Source organism: Sinohyriopsis cumingii, unplaced genomic scaffold, assembly GCF_028554795.1.
Source record: "Sinohyriopsis cumingii isolate HCF-2022 unplaced genomic scaffold, ASM2855479v2 utg000873l, whole genome shotgun sequence".
Taxonomy (NCBI): Eukaryota; Metazoa; Mollusca; class Bivalvia; order Unionida; family Unionidae; genus Sinohyriopsis; species Sinohyriopsis cumingii.
The window spans coordinates 2,719,505-2,745,508 of NW_028315938.1; the positions used below are offsets into that span (position 1 = coordinate 2,719,505).

General features: G+C 33.9%; 1 protein-coding gene across 2 annotated transcripts in view; it reads right to left on the bottom strand.

The window, feature by feature from the left end:
* Positions 1-26,004, bottom strand: part of LOC149773168 (E3 ubiquitin-protein ligase CHFR-like) — a 102,432-nt gene that overhangs the window by 60,430 nt on the left and 15,998 nt on the right. For both annotated transcript variants that reach the window (XM_089946724.1, XM_089946723.1), the window contains exons 7-11: positions 20,609-20,708; positions 14,362-14,629; positions 13,372-13,447; positions 6,676-6,754; positions 3,099-3,163 (exon numbers count right to left, since the gene is read on the bottom strand). In XM_089946724.1, the coding sequence (XP_089802850.1) occupies positions 3,099-3,163; positions 6,676-6,754; positions 13,372-13,447; positions 14,362-14,629; positions 20,609-20,708 (588 nt within the window). The remainder of the gene's footprint in view (positions 1-3,098; positions 3,164-6,675; positions 6,755-13,371; positions 13,448-14,361; positions 14,630-20,608; positions 20,709-26,004) is intronic.

The window sequence follows — 26,004 nt, forward strand, 5'->3', positions numbered from 1 at the left end:
GGAGTGACGACTCTTTTGCATTTTTGTTGTTAATCAAGCTCAAAGATGTGTAAACAACTTTCTCAGCTTAGATGGGATGTGTATGCAAAGTACTGAATATACACCTAGATTATTATGATCGGGTAATGTATATCAATCTGTATATGGACACGTTAGGACCTTAAAATTAATTTAAATATGGTAAATTCTTAGTCTACCAGCTCTATCAAAAATTTCAACAACAACAACAAAAAAAATCCTCACTCTATGAAGGTAAACAACACAAACTTTCTGTAATGATTACTATGGTTATATCATAATTCATGCATGTTACTATGTTTTCTCATAATTCATACATGTCACTATGGTTATATCATAATTCATACATGTCACTATGGTTATATCATAATTCATGCGTGTTACTATGGTTATCTCATAATTCATACATGTTACTATGGTTATCTCATAATTCATACATGTTACTATGGTTATATCATAATTCATACATGTTACTATGGTTATCTCATAATTCATACATGTTACTATGGTTATCTCATAATTCATACATGTTACTATGGTTATATCATAATTCATACATGTCACTATGGTTATATCATAATTCATGCATGTTACTATGGTTATCTCATAATTCATACATGTTACAATGATTATCCCATAATTCATACTTGTTACTATGGTTATCTGATAAGTCATACATTTTACTATGGTAATCCCATAATTGGTATATGTTACCATAAAGGTTATTGCATAATTGATATATGTTACTATGGTTATCCAATAATTCAAACATACTTATAAGTCCCTACAGTTAAGCAATATTTGTACTGTGCTGTCATCATAACACACTTTGAGATTATGGAACAGACAGAAAGTCTTAACTTAAATGTATGAAACAAAGCAACAATTAAACCAAAACTGGACATTCTCAACTCCTTTGCATTTATCATAAAGGATTGTATATTGTTCTTTGATAGCACAAAACTGGTTAAAAATGTCTAAATTTTAGAAAATGTCAACCAGGTACCAGTAAATTCTAATGATCGTTAACATGCTTACCCAATCAAAGGGAAATTGTATTAAATGTAAACCTAAAATGCTTTGTTGTAGGTTCAGACATGCCAATCCCCCAACCCTAAACCCAACCCCCCATGAGGTATGAGTGTAACTGTTATTTATACAAGTGACAAAAAAGCACAATCTGAGCATAGAAAAGGGTATTCTATATATTATATGCCATAATTACTGAACCATAAGAAAAACATTTATTTTTCCTGAATCTGCAGTTAGTTAAAATTCTTGTCATAAATCAGCTAAATCCAAGTAGATTAGTACAAGAATACTACTAGTGTACATGTTTAATTTCACTGAAACGTCATAAGTCAAGTCCACAAAAATATGAATGCTGTATTAGATCACTTTAGAATTCCTCTTTCAAAATTTGTTAAGCACTATTGATTTTTCCTTTTCCTAATGCAACATATTCTTCTGTTTAACAAAATCATTCTCCTCTAACATTTTTCAGTCATATAACAAACACGAGTCACATCAATAAAGCCCAATTCCACTTAATATTTTGTGCCATGTTTTTTTTCTCCAATATATTTAATTCTGAATCAAGCTATAATATATCTGTTACACATGGTTTCAAATTCAAGAAACCCTTCTGTTATCTTGGAAATGTGTCATGTACAGTAAATATAAACAGAAAATAAGGAAACTGCTTGATGTACAAAAGACATTAGTTGCACACATCGGAAATACAAGACCAGTAGATGGAGATCTACCATGGATAGATGCACAGCAGCCAATACACAACATAAGCCCTGTATTGTATTTGTTCTTCTTTGTTTTGCTCCTGTCAACACCAGATATAATCTTTGATATGAATTTAGAAAGATTTTTTTTCTACATAAACTAAAGGGGTAACCTACAGTTAATTTTATTACCTGGGTAATTACAAACAGGTGGGTACCCAAATACCCATCTACAGCTTTAAGTGTAGTTAGTGCATTTTAACGTTTGTAAAATGACAGTTACAAATGCATTACAATCATTTTCTTCTGTAAATCATTATTTTGGACTAAGGTCAGTTGCTTGTCATTATATGGAATCATACATGATGTGTTAAGCTCAAACATTCGCCAGAAGATAAGGGAAAAGTTTGATAATATGATGGTTACAAATTTTGTCTTAAGTGTTCTGGCAAGTCGCTATGAGGATAACCCCGATTCATCGAAGGACAGTAGAGCATTTTAATTACCTGACAGGTCAGATTAAGAACAACACTACCTGTATTTTCAAATCACAGAAAAACTAACCTTTATAAGTAGACACTTGGAGGACAAAGGTGATAACTGTATAGCTTAAAACTCCATTCTATGGACAGTCTTTAGGACACAAATGATTATTATTAGTTCTTCATGCTAAAATTCAGTCTATGGGCAAATGTTAGGGGCACAAGTAACAGTGTGTGTTTGTTTATTATGATATTCATTCTAAGGGGAAAAAATAGTAACCACACATAATTGGTAATTAAAGTTCATTTTAAATTTCAATGTATGGGCAAATGTTAATTGGTGTTCATTTTAAATTTCATTGTATGGGCAAATGTTAATGGTGTTCATTTTAAATATCAATGTATGGGCAAATGTTAATTGGTATTCATTTTAAATTTCAATATATGGGCAAATGTTAATTGGTGTTCGTTTTAAATTTCATTGTATGGGCAAATGTTAATTGGTATTCATTTTAAATTTCAATGTATGGGCAAATGTTAATTGGTGTTCATTTTAAATTTCATTGTATGGGCAAATGTTAATAGTGCAAGTGACTGTTAATGGTTGTTCATGTTAAACAGTGTAGCAGAATAAGAAACAAACTCAGGATATATAATACAGAAGTAACATCAGTATTCTAACATCACTCATAATTTAACAAATGAACACAACATTCACAAATGAGCACAAAAAAGGTTTTTCTGAAATCCAAACACATTTGTAATCAAACATCTCAAGCGAGAAAGACTGATTCTTGACTTCGGTTGATTTTATGAACTTACACATGTCAATCAATAATTAAGACTGATATGTTGTACTTACCATATCCTTAGTGATTGCATTTTTCTTGTCAAGCTCTCTCAGGTCCTCCTCAGGACGCTTCTTCTCTGCAATGACATGTACAAATTACACAGCTGTCTACTGGATAGCCACAGACTATCCAGCTGTCTAAAGAACATACACATATTATACAGCTGTCTAAAGTACATGTACAGATTATACCACCGACTCAAGGACATGTACGGTGTTACAGCTGTCTAAATGACATGTACACATGATAGGCTGTCAAAAAGACATGTACAGATTATACCACTGTCTCAAGGACATGTGAAGATTTTAAAGCTGTCTAAAGGACATGTATAGATTTAACATGCTGTCTAAATGACATTTACATATGATACAGCTGTCTAAAGGATATGTACTGATTATACCACTGTCTCAATGACATGTACATATTTTACAGCTGTCTCAAGAACATGTACATATTATACAGCTGTCTAAAAGACATGTACGTATACAGCTGTCTAAAAGACATGTACAGATCATACAGCTGTCTACAGGGCATGCAGTATACATAGCTGTCTTAAGAACATGTTTATTATACACTTGCACCTAATGAAACTTTGATAACACAACTCTTCAAGCTATTCTATAAAATAATCAAAATACACAAATCAAGCATTCACTGTAGAAGAAAAATAATCTCATACAAAAGGTGCCAGATGAATATTGAAATAAAAAGATGATATGTGAACATTATCATCTTCATCATTTGGTAGAACAGCTATATGACAATAGCTTCTTTTGGCTTGGTTTTCTGAATTGTCCAATTTGCACTAGTTGGAATGATAGGTACTCTGACAGCATGAAAATCATGCACAGTGCATTATACAAGTATTGTGCATAGCAACCAGTCTCTGCATTGGAACAGACTGTAGTTGTTATCATACCTCACCTCTTATGGTACTAATGCTGGCCAATTTGATGACAAATAATGAGTTATCATTTCAAAAAAGGATATATTAAAATATATTCTTTCAAGCTCATCAAATCTTGATTTAATTAAGCCAACAGATTACACAATTCAGTTTTTGTGAGATTCAACTGGTGAGAAACAATCAATCCTCACTCAGCACAACACACACATGACCAATATTGGAAGTACAAGTGAGGCCATTCCATGAGAGGGGGTGGATGAGCACGGTTTCATGTTACTAGCCAACTGGTCAACTGTGGCCAATATTTATGAAATCAATTAATCTTCATTCAGACAAAATTAGTGAAAATCTAATATTGTACTATCATATTCATATGTTTGAAACAATTGCTGTTAGATATTAGGAATGAGCATGAGAAATTAAAATAAAAGAACAACCAAGTGCTGAAGAAAAATATATCTTTGATTGGTAAATTTAAATTATTAGTTTCATTGTATTGGAGTAAAATGAAAAAGTGTAAGCACTGAAATACTAATAAATAAAAGAGGCAATCTGATATTTTTTTAAGTAAATTAACACATTAATTTCTTGTAGCCAGGTCCACAAAAGATGTCTGTCATGAAATCACGTGTATTTTTTAATGTCAGTGTATTATACATTAACAAAAATGTACATCAGTTTTGTTACCATATATAGTATTATTGGGGGTGGGGGTATTTTTGGTTTTAGCTATTTCAATATACTGAGTTCTGTGTATTCAAAGCTGCATGAGCAACAAGCATGCAGAGAGAAACCCAAATTCTCTGGCCGGTGGATTTTCACCACAACCAAGGTACCTATCAAGCAACCTGTCATTGTTGTTATCACAATACAACAAATTTTGTCCAGAAGCTGTGTACTGATGTGTTTTTGTAAAGGACAGTCATAGAACTCAGGAGTTTCATGCAACCCATGTGCTGCAGTCAATGGTGACAGTGGTTTGGAGGAAGGTTTAATCATATGCTGCAGTCAATGGTGACAGTGGTTTGGAGGAAGGTTTAATCATATGCTGCAGTCAATGGTGACAGTGGTTTGGAGGAAGGTTTAATCATATGCTGCAGTCAATGGTGACAGTGGTTTGGAGGAAGGTTTAATCATATGCTGCAGTCAATGGTGACAGTGGTTTGGAGGAAGGTTTAATCATAGGCTGCAGTCAATGGTGACAGTGGTTTGGAGGAAGGTTTAATCATAGGCTGCAGTCAATGGTGACAGTGGTTTGGAGGAAGGTTTAATCATAGGCTGCAGTCAATGGTGACAGTGGTTTGGAGGAAGGTTTAATCATATGCTGCAGTCAATGGTGACAGTGGTTTGGAGGAAGGTTTAATCATATGCTGGAGTCAATGGTGACAGTGGTTTGGAGGAAGGTTTAATCATATTGAGGAAAACTTCAGGACCAATGAGTCTGTATTAAATAAGAACACACTTCAGATGCCTGGCAGGAGTAAGCGATGTGTAGTGGACCCTTGACCATTCGTTGAGAGCTGTGGAACTGGAAATATGTCATTAACTGGACACCACAAGATACATTGTTACATTTCTTAATCATTACTATACAATAACACTATACAAGTGCAATCAATAAATCAATATCACTGTATGAATGAAATCATAATACATACATCCTACTTGTGGATGAAATGTACATCATTCATACTTTTTCTTATATAAATTGTATACAATCAACACCCTTGTTGACATAGAGTGGTCTATTCTGGTAGTTATGGCAGTCTTCACATGCCACAGGTAAAAACAAACATGGTCTCTTTATCAGACAAATTATATCACAAATATACATTAAGTGTGTTTGTGTGTGTGATTTGGAATTTTAATGTAGCTTTAACAAATTTTCAGTCATATCGCTACAATGTCTGCAGTGTGGCAGTTTACAGTGTTGTCTAGCACTGGGACATCATGCCACAGAAATGTAGCATGATGTCCCACCCAGTCACGTTATCCTGATACCAGGCCAACCAGACCAAAGACTAAACTTTTAATGCTAAGTGCCAAGCGAAGCAGCTGTTTGTACCATTTTTATATTGGTATGACTTGGCCAGGGATTAAAATATACACTAAGCAAAAGGCAAATTAATTTAAAGAAAACTTGATCATGCAAATGATGTTGAATCAGGTAAATATATCTAAATTTCAAGATGCTGATGTGAACATTGACTGAGCTACAGATAGGTATCATTCATGATGCTGGGTTGAATGAACTACAACAGTTAGCTGCTGATGTGGATGCATTTGATCCAGGTGTAGTTCTAGCAATCAACTGCTGGAACTTTTCTTTCCACAGAGATAATTTCATAAGCAGTTCAACCTTGGACACAATGGCCTCGTTCTTTTTCACTGAGGTATGTCTTAATCAAGCTGTTCATTTACCAGGTCTTTCATTAAGGTATGCCTCAATCAGGTTGTTCACTTACCAGGTCTTTCACTGAGGTATACCTTAGTCAGGTTGTTCACTTACCAGGTCTTTCACTGAGGTATGCTTCAATCAGGTTGTTCACTTACCAGGTCTTTCACTGAGGTATACCTTAGTCAGGTTGTTCACTTACCAGGTCTTTCAATGAGGTATACCTTAGGTTATTCACTTACCAGGTCTTTGACTGAGGTATACCTCAATCAGGTTGTTCACTTACCAGGTCTTTCACTGAGGTATGCCTCAATCAGGTTGTTGACTATATGATTCTTGTTAATTCTCCTCACTTTCTTCCTGCACTGAACCAAAAATAAAAATGAAGGGTTCTTCATTAGGAATATACATGATAGCAGAAAATATGTTGCCAAGCACTAATTGTTTTATAATATCCTCACTTAAATAAATCCATTGTAACTTACTGCTCTGTGACCTAGTGTTCTCAAATGCACTACTATTCTTGTCATAACAACCAAGCTTGTCTGCTGCCATTGTCATGGAGCAAATATGTTGTTCAAAAGATAATTTCATTTCTGTGAATTTCACATGTGTGTGTGTGTGTGTGTGTGTGTGTATTAGTGATCATTCAACTGTCCCAGGTGCTACTGGGTATTTTGAAAGACTTCAATGACACAAACAAATCTGCCCTCTGTAATATACATTCATTACATAAAAAATGAAATGTTTTCACTTCTCCATAGATCTCACCAGGTGGCAGCAGCAAACCAGAAGCTTTTCCATATGATTTGCAATGGATTTAATCATAGGTTTGTTTTGCTGTTAGTGTTTGTTTTCAATTTTAAACAAAATGTATTTATAATATTGAAATCATAATGTTGCCATATCTGCACTAGGTAAATTAACTCACTTCCAGTTTGTCGGCATAAAAATTACCTTTGTTTTGCTGATACATGTCTGTTTCAATTTCCTATAAACATCCTGACTGCTGATATCAGATCAAAATCTTTTTAACAAACACCAACAAGATTTATTCTCATATATTTGTCAATGAGTGTCACAGTGTCATTTTCTTACTTGACAATGAAATTACCAGTGAAATTTCTATTAAAACATGTACTGTCCTTTTGCTGAAACTAGTTTTATAAGTAATTCAGCAGCTGACAGTCCTCTAAAGCATTTTCTGTAACCTCATTATCTGCCCTGTCTTTATGAACTCTTTAGTGTATGGAGGCTGTGATGGAAGCATTTCTGGTACGTAATGCCACTGGTCAACATTGACTGATTGCATCACAGAATGGAGTGAGTGACATTATATTTCTTGCCATGGGCAAACGTTTTAATCAAACATTCTAAATAAATGCATGATAAACTACCTAAACGATAATTGTTAGGTACAATCGATATAATCATATATGAATGGATATGTGTATAACCTGTGCAAACACTTGTACTTGAAATTTTAAAAATGTATAAAATAATTTGGGAATAATAAAATGGTGAAACACAATTCCTTGACTAATATACAACAACTGCAAACACAAACAAATAAAAAGGAAAACTACAAGTTAAAGTTAAAATGAAAACTAATTTAGTCAATTATGAACCTACATTTATAATTATGTTCTATATTATGCACAACACACAGACTGGGCATCTGATGATGAAATCCCTCTCTTAACCTTCCTTAATTAAACAAATCACTTACAAATAAAATATTTTCCACTGCATAATTTGTTGTCATTGTGCAAAAGCTTTATACTATCAAAAAATTCAGTAATGAACATTATTTCATGACTAGTCACCTCCATTTGCATACGATGGTTGCGTACTTTCTCAAATGAGCATGTTTTATAAAATTATTAGCATCAGTTTTCTATTGTGCAAATAAAACAGATTTATATGCATCCGATAGTTAAAAACTTTTTTGAGTTTTATTTTTTTAATGAAAAAATTAAAACCAAACAAATAAAATTTCAACTGCTTATTTTATTTCCAATGCATTCTATTTTCTATTGCGTATTTGTTTTCCTTTATATTCCATTTTTCATTGTGTATTTTAGTCATAACGATCGACAATCCACTAGTGACAATTCACAACAACTAGGCCACTTATCAAAATTCTTTTACAAATGGTGAACTGTATATTGTTTTATTTTTGTGGGCACTTCTCCATTCTTTAACTACATTAAGTTATCAGCCTCTGAAGTGTCCCCTCTACAGCAATCTGAAAATTTTAAAGGCTTTTAAGTGTTTCTGTATCCCCCACAGCATAGGTGTTGTTTTTCTGTAAAATATCGAAAAGAAGTTGGAAGAAAAAGTATTATTTTTGTTATGGGTTGTTCTTTTATATCTACATTATTATTATTTTATAGTGGGTCATACACACAAGGTCCCTGGAGCTGGTCCCTTTGTTTTCCATCCCAGTATGGCACATACTTCTCTCCTCAGACAATAGGTCCTACGGCTGGTTTCTATATCATGGCCCCTAAATTTTAGTGACCTTCGCCAAAGATCAATCAAATGTCCTGTGTGTTATATGTGTATGCTATATTGTTTTAATCATGCTATATTATGCTTGTGTTAGGAGTGGCCATTTTATATATTTTAATTTATAATATAAGTTTTTATTTATTCTTTTTTATTTACATTAAAAAAGATTTAAGGTATAATAGTTGTATAAAATTATGTGTTGTGATGGTACTCCAGTTGCGATCTAGTAATTCTTTTTCAAATAGTGATGAGACTGTAGTTTCTGTATCTTCTGTATATAGAAAAACACACATATATATATATACAGAGAGAGAGAGAGAGAGAGAGAGAGTGCACTCTCAACCAGTAAAACAAGGACTTGTATCTCTTACTGTTTCATCTAGTCACATATAAGCCTACCAATTTAATTTAATTTAAAATAATACCCTTTAGATTAACAAACACACATCTTTACTAAGAAGCCATTTAACCAGCTTGCTTAACAATATAGCATTCATGCATTTGTCCTTATTTACCCCCATTAAACCAGCTTGCTGAGCAATACAGCATTCATGCAGTTGCTGTTCTTTACCCCCATTTAACCAGCTGACTGAGCAATATAGCATTGATGAAGTTGCCCTTCTTTACCCTCATTTAACCAGCTGACTGAGCAATATAGCATTGATGAAGTTGCCCTTCTTTACCCCCATTTAACCAGCTGACTGAGCAATATAGCATTCATCAAGTTGCCCTTCTTTACCCCCATTTAACCAGCTGACTGAGCAATATAGCATTCATGCAGTTGCCCTTCTTTACCCCCATTTAACCAGCTGACTGAGCAATACAGCATTCATGCAGTTGCTGTTCTTTACCCCCATTTAACCAGCTGACTGAGCAATATAGCATTGATGAAGTTGCCCTTCTTTATGCCCATTTAACCAGCTGACTGAGCAATACAGCATTCATGCAGTTGCCCTTCTTTATGCCCATTTAACCAGCTGACTGAGCAATATAGCATTCATGCAGTTGCCCTTCTTTACCCCCATTTAACCAGCTGACTGAGCAAAGGAGCATTCATGCAGTTTAGCTGTAACAAGATTAGTAAGTGCCACATCTATTGATCACCTGACAAAAACAAAATTGTAAACTAGACCCTGTCACTTTTTAATGAATCTAGTCTGTATACTAGACATACTGTAAACTAGACCCTCTCACTTTTTAATGAATCTAGTCTGTATACTAGACCTATTGTAAACTAGACCCTGTCACTTTTTAATGAATCTAGTCTGTATACTAGACATACTGTAAACTAGACCCTGACACTTTTTAATGAATCTAGTCTATATACTAGACATACTGTAAACTAGACCCTCTCACTTTTTAATGAGTCTAGTCTGTATACTAGACATACTGTAAACTAGACCCTGTCACATTTGTATGAATCTAGTCTGTATACTAGACATACTGTAAATTAGACCCTGTCACTTTTCAATGAATCTAGTCTGTATACTTGACATATTGTAAACTAGATCCTGTCACTTTTTAATGAATCTAGTCTGTATACTAGACATACTGTAAACTAGACCCTGTCACTTTTTAATGAATCTAGTCTGTATACTAGACATATTGTAAACTAGACCCTGTCACTTTTAATGAATCTAGTCTGTATACTAGACATACTGTAAACTAGACCCTGTCACTTTTTAATGAGTCTAGTCTGTATACTAGACATACTGTAAACTAGACCCTCTCACTTTTTAATGAATCTAGTCTGTATACTAGACATACTGTAAACTAGACCCTGTCACTTTTTAATGGATCTAGTCTGTATACTAGACATACTGTAAATTAGACCCTGTCACTTTTTAATGAATCTAGTCTGTATACTAGACATATTGTAAATTAGACCCTGTCAATTTTTAATGAATCTAGTCTGTATACTAGACATACTGACTTTGAATTTTACTTTGTTCAGGTATTTAATGGAAAAACAAATCAAATACAATTTGACATTTGGAATTTCCAATCCAACTGCTCAAAGAATGTGCTAGGCAAAATCATTCAACTGTGGTCAAATACAGACAGACAGACAGATAGATAGATATGTAGATAGATAGATAGATACATAGGTAGATACAGCTTATATTATCACATTATATTTTTAAATTGAATACATATTTTGACGCATTTAAAATTATCTTTTCTAGAAATAAGTCTACATACTATCCTGAGACATATTTGCAGTACAAATCAAATCTAAAGGATGGTATTAGAAAGAACAATTATTTTTTATAACTGAACATGTTTCTTCCCTTCAATATTCTGTCAGAACCCAAATCTTCCATTGTTATGAATGTCATTGCATTATAGTTGACTGAACATATGAATTCCACAATGCAAGTTTGCCTTTTTATCAAACATCTGCTTAATATATTGATTGTTTTACAATAATGCATATCAAATACCTTGTTAAAACATTATGTAAATCAAAACCTACCAGACCTACCATCTGAAAACATGTAAAAGAAGTTTAGATCTCACTTTACTTCATATATCAAGCAGAAAAGAGCTTCCAGAAGCAAAATCAAATAACCAAGAACATCATTTAATAATATGGCATGTATAACCTGGATGAATGATGTTGTTGTAGTTGTTGTTGTAGGGTTTAACGCCATTTTTCAGCACACGATAGGCTATACATGGCAGCCAGTATTAATGGTGGAGGAAGAACCCGGGAAATCCCCAGAAAGAACCACCGACCCTCGAGAAGCTACTGGCAAGCTTTCTCACATACCCACATTAGCCGAATCCGAGACTCGAACCCACGCAGACAGAGGTGAGATGGCAATGATCCGTAACGGAGAACGCTTTAGACCACTTGGCCACTCGGGGCCCCCTTTGGATGAATGAAATGAGTCACATAACTATCAAAAATATGGCATGTATAACCTGGATGACTGTAATGAGTCAAATAACCATTAAAAATATGGCATGTATAACCTGAATGACTAAAATGAGTCAAATAACCATTAAAAATAAGGCATGTATAACCTGGATGACTGTAATGAGTCACTTAACCATTAAAAATATGGCATGTATAACCTGGATGATTGTAATGAGTCACTTAACCATTAAAAATATGGCATGTATAACCTGGATGATTGCAATGAGTCAAATAACCATTAAAAATATGGCATGTATAACCTGGATGACTGTAATGAGTCGCTTAACCATTAAAAATAAGGCACGTATAACCTGGATGACTGTAATGAGTCACTTAACCATTAAAAATAAGGTACGTATAACCTGGATGACTGTAATGAGTCACTTAACCATTAAAAATATGGCATGTATAACCTGGATGATTGTAATGAGTCAAATAACCATTAAAAATATGGCATGTATAACCTGGATGACTGTAATGAGTCACTTAACCATTAAAAATAAGGCACATTTAACCGGGATGACTGTAATGAGTCACTTAACCATTAAAAATATGGCATGTATAACCTGGATGATTGTAATGAGTCAAATAACCATTAAAAATAAGGCACATATAACCTGGATGACTGTAATGAGTCACTTAACCATTAAAAATATGGCATGTATAACCTGGATGATTGTAATGAGTCAAATAACCATTAAAAATATGGCATGTATAACCTGGATGACTGTAATGAGTCAAATAACCATTAAAAATATGGCATGTATAACCTGGATGATTGCAATGAGTCAAATAACCATTAAAAATATGGCATGTATAACCTGGATGACTGTAATGAGTCACTTAACCATTAAAAATAAGGCACATTTAACCGGGATGACTGTAATGAGTCAAATAACCATTAAAAATATGGCATGTATAACCTGGATGATTGTAATGAGTCAAATAACCATTAAAAATAAGGCACATATAACCTGGATGACTGTAATGAGTCACTTAACCATTAAAAATATGGCATGTATAACCTGGATGATTGTAATGAGTCAAATAACCATTAAAAATATGGCATGTATAACCTGGATGACTGTAATGAGTCAAATAACCATTAAAAATATGGCATGTATAACCTGGATGATTGCAATGAGTCAAATAACCATTAAAAATATGGCATGTATAACCTGGATGACTGTAATGAGTCACTTAACCATTAAAAATAAGGCACATTTAACCGGGATGACTGTAATGAGTCACTTAACCATTAAAAATATGGCATGTATAACCAGGATGATTGTAATGAGTCAAATAACCATTAAAAATATGGCATGTATAACCTGGATGACTGTAATGAGTCAAATAACCATTAAAAATATGGCATGTATAACCTGAATGACTAAAATGAGTCAAATAACCATTAAAAATAAGGCACGTATAACCTGGATGACTGTAATGAGTCACTTAACCATTAAAAATATGGCATGTATAACCTGGATGACTCAAATGAGAATATTCTGAAACCTAGAGAGGGGTTAGGGTATGACAACTTACTGAAGGGCAATCTTCCGACCTCTTCATCCAGTCCGAGTAACAGCCAGCACAGAATGTGTGGAGACATGGTTGAAGGCTGCAATTATATCATCACTTCTGTAATACTCCTCACAGTGGATTACCTCCCTTTGGAAGAACTATTCCACTACTATAACTCTTAAAGAGCATGCATCACTTCAAGTCATAATCCACGCAGTGGGTTATCTCCCTTCACTGTGTGAGTTGTGTATCATTTCAGACATAACTTTATATTTGTGGGTTGTAGCAATCATACAATGAATGAAAATTTTTAGCAAATCAAAAACTAGTGAATTCACAGTAATTCTAGGTCAGATACGTGCATATGTATGCACCTACTCTAATGAACATTTGTAGAAATGCATGGAGGTGAATAACATATTATGGGAAAATCCAAGTGATGCACCAGTAAAAAAAGAAACCATAAGAAGACCTGATTCACCTTTCTGGCATAATAAGCTAGCGTACATGAATTTAAAGTATGTTGATGACCAAATAAATTCAATAAATGACTGCATATAACTAGATTTATAAATTTATGACTCTGATTAAGCACATTTTTTAATTACTTGAGTGTAAACAACTTGCAGAAAGATCTTTATGCAGAATGTCTTTTTCTTTATGCATCCTTAGTACTTTCATGGTGTCTGACCAAAATATTATCTGTCAGTGAGCACATCTTTACAATATTAAAGGCACTTCCAAAAATGCATGAAGCAACTGCTCAGGTTTCTAAAACTTCCATTACAGCTACTTTTAAAAAAGTCAAAGCAACACCAGAATGTTTGGAACATGCATGGATAACATGACACTGAGTAAACAACAACTGATACAGACATGCATGGAAAACCCAACATTGATTAAACAACAACTGATACAGACATGCATGGATAACCTGACATTGATTAAACTACAACTGATACAGACATGCATGTTTGGAGCCTAGATAATGTAATATTGATTTTACAACACCTGATGCAGTCATGCATTATCTCCTGACAGATGCTGCAAGATAAGTTCTCCTCCATGTTGTCTTTCTGACATGTTACAGGTTCTGGTTTTTTCACATCTCCTTCATTTCTTTCTTTCTGAGGTACTAAGGATGTGGCTTTTACTTCTGCCTCATCTTTCTGAGGTACTAAGGATGCTGCTTTTACTTCTGCCTCATCTTTTTGGTTATGTTTCTCTGTCTCCATCTGACCCAAAGCTGCTAGTTCTGTCTCCTCCTTAAGATCTGCAACTGGACAATAATTACAGTTGTGATTGTTTTGAAGTATACAATGAGCTGACATGCTGCCACCACATAAAACACTGTACATTAGTCTCCATATGTTGGCATTATATTTCTATGTTCAAAGAGACCATATATTGCATATAATTACTGGTAAAAAGTCATTAAAAATGATATAACTTATGTGCAATAAAACGAAAGTAACTGCATATGGAGTCAATGTATATTATGTCACAACTAGAAATGTGTCCACAGAACACAGATGTCCATTCCCCAGTTAAATAAGTGGTGCAAGCACTTTGCCATGATGTTCCATCTATTTTAGTTTGGGTCATAGTCCCTCAGATTTGGATAAGTCACCTTTAAACTTGACAAACAAAATCCTATTATAGTCTATTAGCAACGCATTATGAATACAAAATCCTATTATAGTCTATTAGTAACACATTATGAATACTAAATCCTATTGTAGTCTATTAGCAACACATCATGAATACTAAATCCTATTGTAGTCAATTAGCAACATGCTATGAATACTAAATCCTACTGTAGTCTATCAGCCACACAATATGAATACAAAATCCTATTATAGTCTATTAGCAATGCATTATGAATACTAAATCCTGTTATAGTCTATTAGCAACACATCATGAATACTAAATCCTATTATAGTCTATTAGCAACATGTTATGAATACTAAATCCTACTGTAGTCTATCAGCAACACAATATGAATACTAAATCCTACTGTAGTCTATTAGCAACGCATTATGAATACAAAATCCTATTATAGTCTATTAGCAACGCATTATGAATACTAAATTATGTTATAGTCTATTAGCAACACATCATGAATACTAAATCCTATTGTAGTCAATTAGCAACATGTTATGAATACTAAATCCTACTGTAGTCTATCAGCCACACAATATGAATACAAAATCCTATTATAGTCTATTAGCAACGCATTATGAATACTAAATCCTATTATAGTCTATTAGCAACACATCATGAATACTAAATCCTATTATAGTCTATTAGCAACGCATTATGAATACAAAATCCTATTGTAGTCTATTAGCAACACATCATGAATACTAAATCCTATTGTAGTCAATTAGCAACATGTTATGAATACTAAATTCTACTGTAGTCTATCAGCAACACAATATGAATACTAAATCCTATTGTAGTCTATTAGCAACACATCATGAATACTAAATCCTATTGTAGTCAATTAGCAACATGTTATGAATACTAAATCCTACTGTAGTCTAACAGCCACACAATATGAATACAAAATCCTATTATAGTCTATTAGCAACACATTATGAATACAAAATCCTATTATAGTCTATTAGCAACACATTATGAATACTAAATCCTATTATAGTCTATTAGCAACACATCATGAATACTAAATCCTATTATAGTCTATTAGCAACATGTTATGAATACTAAATCCTACTGTAGTCTATCAGCAACACAACACAATATGAATACTAAATCCTATTGAAGTCTATTAGCAATGCATTATGAATACTAAATCCTATTGTAGTCTATTAGCAACATGTTATGAATACTAAATCCTACTGTAGTCTATTAGCAACACATTATGAATACTAAATCCTATTATAGTCTATTAGCAACATGTTATGAATACTAAATTATGTTATAGTCTATTAGCAACACATTATGAATACTAAATCCTACTGTAGTCTATTAGCAACACATTATGAACACTAAATTCTATTGTAGTCTATTAGCAACACGTTATGAATACTAAATCCTACTGTAGTCTATTAGCAACACATTATGAATACTAAATCCTACTGTAGTCTATTAGCAACATGTTATGAATACTAAATTATGTTATAGTCTATTAGCAACACATTATGAACACTAAATCCTATTATAGTCTATTAGCAACACATTATGAACACTAAATCCTATTATAGTCTATTAGCAACATGTTATGAATACTAAATTCTATTACAATCCATTGTTTGTTGTTTCGTCATTTTAATGCATGATAAGCTATACATGACAGCAAGTATAACACCCCGGTAGTAACCACCTACCCACGAAAAGCTACTGGCAAGCTTTCTCATATATCCAAACTGGCTGTGCCCATTACTCAAACCCACGTGGAAAAGGTGAGATGGCAGCGATCAGTAAAGATGCCTTTAAGGAAACTGTTAGCTATTATGTAGAATATGACAGCACAGTGTTTGCATGCTTTTTAGATGCTATTAAGGCATTTGATAAGGTCAATCACTGGATACTTTTTAAAAAATTGATTGATTTTTAAATACCTGTCTACATAGTTCATATTTTAGTTAACTGATATGGCAAACAGTTGTATTATTTGTGATGGGTGTAATATCCAACGCTTTCCATGTAACCAATGGGGTGAGGCAGGGGGGTATTCTTTAAATTGTAAGCTGGTTCAATGTTAAGTAGGGTTATGTCTGCCACCAAATGTATTGTTTCTTAACAATTTCAGTTTTGATGATATGTAAATTTATAAGTCCTTCTATCACATTTTTAAGGAAATTATTAGAGACATGTGAACAATACGCATCTGAGAATGATATAATCTATAATACAAAAAAGTCAGCATGCATGGTCTTTCAGCCAACTTCTTTCAAATTACCATCTTCTCCCACTGCACATCTTAACGGCAATGCTCTTACCTATGTCAACAGTTATACGTGTTTGGCTCATATTTTGAAATCCAATCAGTCAGATAATGAAGATATGATGAGACATTAACTATTTTTGTGTACTCAACATACATGCTTCTACATAAATTTAAGAACTGTTAACTGAATATCAAAATTAGATTATTCAAATTTTATTGCTGTATAGTATTGTGCTCCTCTGTGGACAAACTTTAGAGAATGCATGAAAAGCAAAATAGTTATTGGTTATAATAACAGTGTTCGTTTTCTAGTATGTCTTCCTAGATGGAACAGTGCATCCAACATGTTTGTAAATTATAATGCATTCAGTTTTGATGAAGTAATGAGAAAGTATGTATTCTCAATGATGGCAAGAATATCTAATAGTAAGAACTGTATATTGAAATCTCTTTGGAACTATGACATTCATTTAAATTCTCATATTATTAGCAGATGGAACAAATCATTCTTTAAATGTGTCACTTAACTTCATTCTTAATAATGCAGGGCACAGTTAATTGTTGTAACGGTACCTGTATACTTGTACTTATGATATATATGTTCTTTTATGTTTAAAATGTTTCTACTTTATATCTGTATTTTAATTTATATGTATGAACTATGTAGTCTGAAATAAAGAATTCTTATCGTAGATGAGCTCTTTAGATTACAATCTATTATTAACACATTATGAATACTGAATTCTATTACAATCTCTTATTAATACATTATGAATACTGAATTTTATTATAATCTATTATTAACACATTATGAATACTGAATTCTATTACAATCTATTATTAACACATCATGAATACTGAATTCTATTACAATCTATTATTAACACATCATGAATACTGAATTCTATTACAATCTATTATTAACACATCATGAATACTGAATTCTATTACAATCTATTATTAACACATCATGAATACTGAATTCTATTACAATCTATTATTAACACATTATGAATACTGAATTCTATTACAATCTATTATTAACACATTATGAATACTCAATTCTATTATAATCTATTATTAACACATTATGAATACTGAATTATATTATAATCTATTATTAACACATTATGAATACTGAATTCTATTACAATCTATTATTAACACATCATGAATATTGAATTCTATTATAATCTATTATTGACACATTATGAATACTGAATTCTTATATAATCTATTATTAACACATTATGAATACAAAATTCTATTACAATCTATCAGTAGCTCATTATGAATACAAAATTCTATTACAATCTATCAGTAACTCATATGTGCTCATGGTATCTTTTCTTAAATAATTTAATATTTTCTGCACATTTTACAAGCAACTAAAGTATATTAATTTAATTTTCAGAACTGCAAGTGTAACTTTAAAAAAGCTAATGTACTTAAGTAGAAATAAAATAGATGATTTCATAAATATAGGTTCTTACCCAGTCGTACTTGTTTGTCTAGCTTATCATCACAACATGAGCCAACATAAACGAATTTCCAGTTACCTATTTCACATCACACTGTATGTACATTGAGTAAATTTAAACTCAGGCTGTTATCAATGATAGGTTTAATTATTCAGACTTTAGAAGGTGTTGCATGGATTTTATGAAGAAATCTTTGTTTATTGTTTAGCTGTTAAACTCTCCAATCTATAAGCAGCAGACATTTTCAACACGACATTTTCATAAACAATAATCTAAGACAGCTAATTGTTTGTAAGACTGCAAGTAGAGTCATCATCTTTGCGGTACTTTAAAATGTCAAATGATAAGTTTTCACAAAAGCATCTCAATGGTTTCATGCAATGAGTAACTGATTCCACTAAAGTGTTACACATTGTAATGATTAGCAAATTGAACGAATACAATCAATTTACATATCCAAAAAGCCGCATGTACTCTGTACATGTAATTTAGGTAGAAGCTGTGTATTTTGATCACAAATATGTAAAAAATTACACCAATATGCATGATATCTGGAACTCTGTCTCGCACTTGTGAATACTTACTGTTATGTATATATAACCTAATTGTTGGTTAGCTACTTTTTTAATTTTTTATTATTTTGTTACATGATTTTGTAATGTAACATTGTATGTTGGACTTGACCATGTCCAAAAAATTAGTTCATTTCTGTTTGACCCAAATTTAATTTTTTTAAATTTTATTCTCTGTAAACAACTAATACAAAACTAAATTATTCCCTAGGTTTAAATCAATATTATTATTAATGGAAGTAAATATGTTTATTTGGGTCTAGGTCTAGGGTTTGGAATTTCGTTAGTGTATTTTACATAGTCCAGGTTTTGGTGTTCATTTTGTAGACATCAGGATCATTCTAGACGGTTATTTTCCATTAGGTAACTGTTTTTTAGAAAACGCTAATTATAACCTGAGGTCAAATAGAGAACTATATAATCCTGTAAATGAGAGGATTTGTCAGTTGTGCTTTAAGACCTAGCACTTTTAAGCTGTATTATATGTTGTGTCCAGTATTTCATTTTTGAGCTCGAAATTGTATTTCTTCAAATTATTGAACTCAAGTGATAATTTCTCTGGAAATACAAAAAAGTTCTGATAAAATTCTTGGATAGAGATATTCTCTGGAATTTATAGTGAATTCAAACCTGGAATTATATTACAGTGACTAAACAAAAGACTGCTGACACATCAACACTCTATAAGCTATCACATACACATCATTGCCTTCAGTGTTTGGATTTATTCTGGACTTATGCTAAATTTTATTTAGGACTTTAAATTATTAGGACTTATGTCTGTAATTCATGGATTATTTTGGGATTTAATTCGCAATACTGTAAGTTCTTTTAATCTCCTTCTCACTTTCTATTCAAGGGGAATGAATTAATTGTTGAATTTTAACAAGCTTGTTGCTTTTCACTCTTTTTTGTTACTTATTTTAAGAGCACAGACTTGTAACACTACACAGAACTCTGCAATGAGGGACCTTTCTCATGCCGTGTATACCATTGTACTGGTTAATGTATGTACTGTAATTAGAGAATTGCCTTATGTACATGTACGACTGTTATCAGCTAACATAAGTACACCCATATAGGACTTTCCTCATGCTAAATGATGTATTGGTTAAAATATGTGCAGTCTTGTGGGGCCTCCCACATGCCAAGGGTACCATAATAGTATTACATTACAGAAGTGAGAGACCTTCTTCCTGCCAAGTGTACCATAATAGTAATACATTACAGAAATGAGAGACCGATTGAGTAATGTTGCAGTGTGAGGCCAAATATGACAGACATCAACTTACTCTTAGATGTAATAACCTGCTGACCAGTACTTTCTGACCTGTGCAGGCCTTTCTCATCCATTTTCAGTCTCTTTTTACTCACTTCCTCCGGTGTAGACTCCTACAGTAAAGAATGATAACAGCAGGATTAATAAGAACATTCATCCATCTATCACAATGTCTGGTACATTATTTGTTTCAAGAACAGCAAATTGTTAAAAGTTAATTTACAGCACATACTGGAAGTGTCTAAAACATGCATCTAAAGACTGTTGATGGTGCTTTAGAACATGTATCCAGAGTCTCAATTAAAGGTGCAATACATTTTATTGGTGGTGCCTATAGCATGTATCCAGAGTCTCTACTGGCAGAACCTGAAACCAATTTATTCTGGTTTATATATATATTTCTTCAAAAATACTTACCCAATCACAATACCTTAGGAGAGCAACTACTACCACACGAATCCAGTCCTCCCAGTCTAAAACAGTTTAGCTAAGAAGCTTAAAATTATTTTCCCACATAGGTGACAGTTAGATAGAGTGATCTCCCCATGATTCATGGAAAAGACTGAATAAGTCCTGAAGATACTCTGATGTAGTTCCATGTAGACATTTATATAAAAGAACTGCCTTGCGAAAATCTTTCCTGTGATATATTGTTAACCATTAGAGTTCTGTAAATAATGCTTTTGAGGGATGATCATAGATGCATCTAAAATTATGTGCTGCTCGTTTCTGAAGTTTATAAATCCTGTCAAGCTCAGATTTAGCACAGTTTCCCAATATATTTGAACAATAATCCATTACTGGAAGAATATATGACTTGTAGTATAGATTGCGAGTTTCCATAGGTAAATATTTCTTGATTCTGCTGAGTAGTGCACTTTTGGATGACTGTTTTACAAAGCTTATCAGTATGGTCATCCCATTGTAAATTATTATCTACAGACACACCTTCAAGCTTTTCACGTTTGACATTTTCTAATAGATGATTATTTACTGCACGAGATAGTTCTGGGTTCCCTGACTTGTGTACCTTTTGTAATGTCCCCAAAATCATAAATTTTGTTTTACCTTCATTAATTACCATCCTATTTTGTTGTGCCCAGTTTTGGACTCTAATAAGGTCTGAGTTTAATCTCATTTGGATAACTTCAGTATCAGAACTAGATGTATACAAGGTTGCATCATCTGCAAACAAATCTGTATCTGTGGATTCATTATTTAATGGTAGATCATTGATATGGATAAGGAAAAGGAAAGGGCCTAAAACTGAGTCTTGAAGGACTCCTGAATGAACAGTGTGAGTCTGAGAGCTAATATTGCCAATGCTTACTTGTTGACAACTTTGGTTTAGGTATGAACTAAACCAGTTTAAAGAAGGATTGTCGAACCTGTAACAGTTTAACTTTTGCAGCAGAATTTCATGATCAACAAGATCAAATGCTTTCTTGAAGTCAAGGAAAACAATCACGGTCATGTGTGCATTATCCATTTCCTTCAGCCAAAGATCAATTAATGTGGTAAGTTCTGTTTGGCATGAGTGGTACTTTCTAAATCCTGATTGCACTTTATGAAATAGTGAGTATGTTTCAAAAAATGTATGGACCTGAATGGCTATATGCTTTTCAAATAATTTTGACAATACAGGTAGAATTGATATTGGTCTGTAATTCCCTGGATACTCCTTTACTCCTTTCATAAAGATATGTGTAACCTTTGCACATTTCAGTGTTTCTGGGAAATTACCACTCATTATAATTAAGTTCATGATATGCGTTAGTGACTTTGTTATTAATGGTGCAGCAATTTTAAGAATTCATGAACCAATACCATCCAATCCAGAGGATTTATTAATATTCATCTTAATTAGCATATCAAAAACATCAGCTTCACCAACATTAGCTACTGAAAATTATCATCAGGAATTTTAGCTATGACAGAAGAGCATTAAGTTCAACGGGGATGTTAGTCTGGTTCTGAATACTGTTACTGGAGATGCTTATGAAGAAATTGTTGAACATTTCCAAAATGTCTTGTACAGATGTTGCTATATCATCATTTTGCTTAAGTCTACGGGGAAGACAACTGTTCTCGGGTGGGTTCAGCTCTTTTAGATGCTTCCACAATGTATTGGTACTCTTACTTTCATCAATAGCCTGTTTACAGTAGTTCTCTTTTGCCTCATCTATCAGGTGCTTAGTTTTATTCCTCCACTTTCTATTGCTTTTCATGTCTTTCTTCTTGTGGAAGGGGCCCCGAGTGGCCGAGTGGTCTAAAGCGCTCTCCGTTACGGATCACTGCCATCTCACCTCTGTCTACTTGGGTTCAAGTCTCGGATTTGACCAATGTGGGTATGTGAGAAAGCTTGCCAGTAGCTTCTCGTGGGTCGGTGGTTCTTCCCGGGGTTTTCCCGGGTTCTTCCTCCACCATTAATACTGGCCGCCATACATAGCCTATCGTGTGCTGAAAAATGGCGTTAAACCCCACAACAACAAAAAAAATTCTTGTGGAAATTATCTCCTAGGTGCCTAGCCTCATTGATCTCAGGGGTAATCAACTTGGGTGTAATTTGGTGTTTAACCCTTCTTGTTTTAATTGGGCATGCTTGCCTAAGGCTGCATTGAACATCCAATACCATTCGTCTGAGGCAGTGTTGACATTAGCTATATTGCCGACTGATTGGAAGGGTTTGCAAACTATATAATTTAAGAACATTTCCTCATCAAACTGTTTAAAGTCCTTGTATTGTATTTCAACGTGTTGGCTATTTTTAGATGATTTTGTAACATGTCTAGTTATACAGACTGGGTAGTGGTTACTCAGTGCGTACACTGGCACATTAATTTCACTTATGTTTTCAGGTTTATTAGTACAAACATGGCCAATGATAGTAGCACTTTTATCCGTTACTCTAGTTGGAGTGTTAATTAATTAAGTAAAGTTGTAAGTTTCAAAGTTACTCATCCGTGTTAATCGTAATTTTTCATGCAGTCAGAGTTAAATCAGTAGCAAATATCAGGATGTCCACTATAGCAGCCATATTGGATGCCTGAACAATACCATTTTCATTTAGGACCAACTAGACTTTGGGATGAATGTGTCTGTAATGGCAAACCTCCAAGCAATTCAGAATGAGCAGCAATAACAAACCTGCACTCACAAATGGTCAGATGTTGGGCAAAGGACAGCAGACAATAGACCATCCCATAATCACTTCTGGTCTATGACTGGTACAGCTAAAAATACAACAAACAACAAGCCATACCATAATCACTTCTGGTCTAAGACTGGTACAGCTAAAAATACGACAAACAACGAGCCATCCCATAATCACTTCTGGTCTATGACTGGTACAGCTAAATATACAACAAACAACAGGCCATCCCATAATCACTTCTGGTCTATGACTGGTACAGCTAAAACTACAATAAAACAACAAGCCATCCCATAATCACTTCTGGTCTATGACTGGTACAGCTAAAACTACAACAAACAACAGACCATCCCATAATCACTTCTGGTCTATGACTGGTACAGCTGAAAATACAACAAACAACAGGCCATCCCATAATCACTTCTGGTCTGTCACTGGTACAGCTGAAAATACAACAAAGAACAGGCCATCCCATAATCACTTCTGGTCTATGACTGGTACAGCTAAAACTACAACAAACAACAGGCCATCCCATAATCACTTCTGGTCTATGACTGGTACAGCTAAAAATACAACGAACAACAAGCCATCCCATAATCACTTCTGGTCTAAGACTGGTACGGTTAAAAATACAACAAACAACAGGCCATCCCATAATCACTTCTGGTCTATGACTGGTACAGCTAAAAATACAACAAACAACAGGCCATCCCATAATCACTTCTGGTTTATGACTGGTACAGCTAAAAATACAACAAACAACAGGCCATCCCATAATCACTTCTGGTCTATGACTGGTACAGCTAAAACTACAACAAATAACAAGCCATCCCATAATCACTTCTGGTCTATGACTGGTACAGCTAAAACTACAATAAACAACAAGCCATCCCATAATCACTTCTGGTCTATGACTGGTACAGCTAAAACTACAACAAACAACAGGCCATCCCATAATCACTTCTGGTCTATGACTGGTACAGCTAAAAATACAACAAACAACAAGCCATCCCATAATCACTTCTGGTCTATGATTGGTACAGCTGAAAATACAACAAAGAACAGGCCATCCCATAATCACTTCTGGTCTGTCACTGGTACAGCTGAAAATACAACAAAGAACAGGCCATCCCATAATCACTTCTGGTCTATGACTGGTACAGCTAAAACTACAACAAACAACAGGCCATCCCATAATCACTTCTGGTCTATGACTGGTACAGCTAAAAATACAACGAACAACAAGCCATCCCATAATCACTTCTGGTCTATCTCTGGTACAGCTAAAAATACAACAAAGAACAGGCCATCCCATAATCACTTCTGGTCTGTCACTGGTACAGCTGAAAATACAACAAAGAACAGGCCATCCCATAATCACTTCTGGTCTAAGACTGGTACAGCTGAAAATGCAACAAAGAACAGGCCATCCCATAATCACTTCTGGTCTAAGACTGGTACAGCTAAAAATACAACAAACAACAGGCCATCCCATAATCACTTCTGGTCTGTGACTGGTACAGCTAAAAATACAACAAACAACAGGCCATCCCATAACCACTTCTGGTCTATGACTGGTACAGCTAAAACTACAACAAATAACAAGCCATCCCATAATCATTTCTGGTCTGTGACTGGCTCAGCTAAAAATACAACAAACAATAAGCCATCCCATAAACATTTCTGATCTGTGACTGGTACAGCTAAAAATACAACAAACAACAAGCCATCCCATAATCACTTCTGGTCTATGACTGGTACAGCTAAAAATACAACAAACAACAAGCCATCCCATCATCACTTCTGGTCTATGACTGGTGCAGCTAAAACTACAACAAAGAACAGGCCATCCCATAATCACTTCTGGTCTGACTGGTACAGCTAAAAATACAACAAACAACAGGCCATCCCATAATCACTTCTGGTCTGTGACTGGTACAGCTAAAAATACAACAAGGAACAGGCCATCCCATAATCACTTCTGGTCTGTGACTGGTACAGCTAAAAATACAACAAGGAACAGGCCATCCCATAATCACTTCTGGTCTGTGACTGGTACAGCTAAAAATACAACAAGGAACAGGTCATCCCATAATCACTTCTGGTCTGTGACTGGTACAGCTAAAACTACAACAAACAACAGGCCATCTCATAATCACTTCTGGTCTGTGACTCGTACAGCTAAAAATACAACAAACAACAGGCCATCCCATAATCACTTCTGGTCTGTGACTGGTACAGCTAAAAATACAACAAAT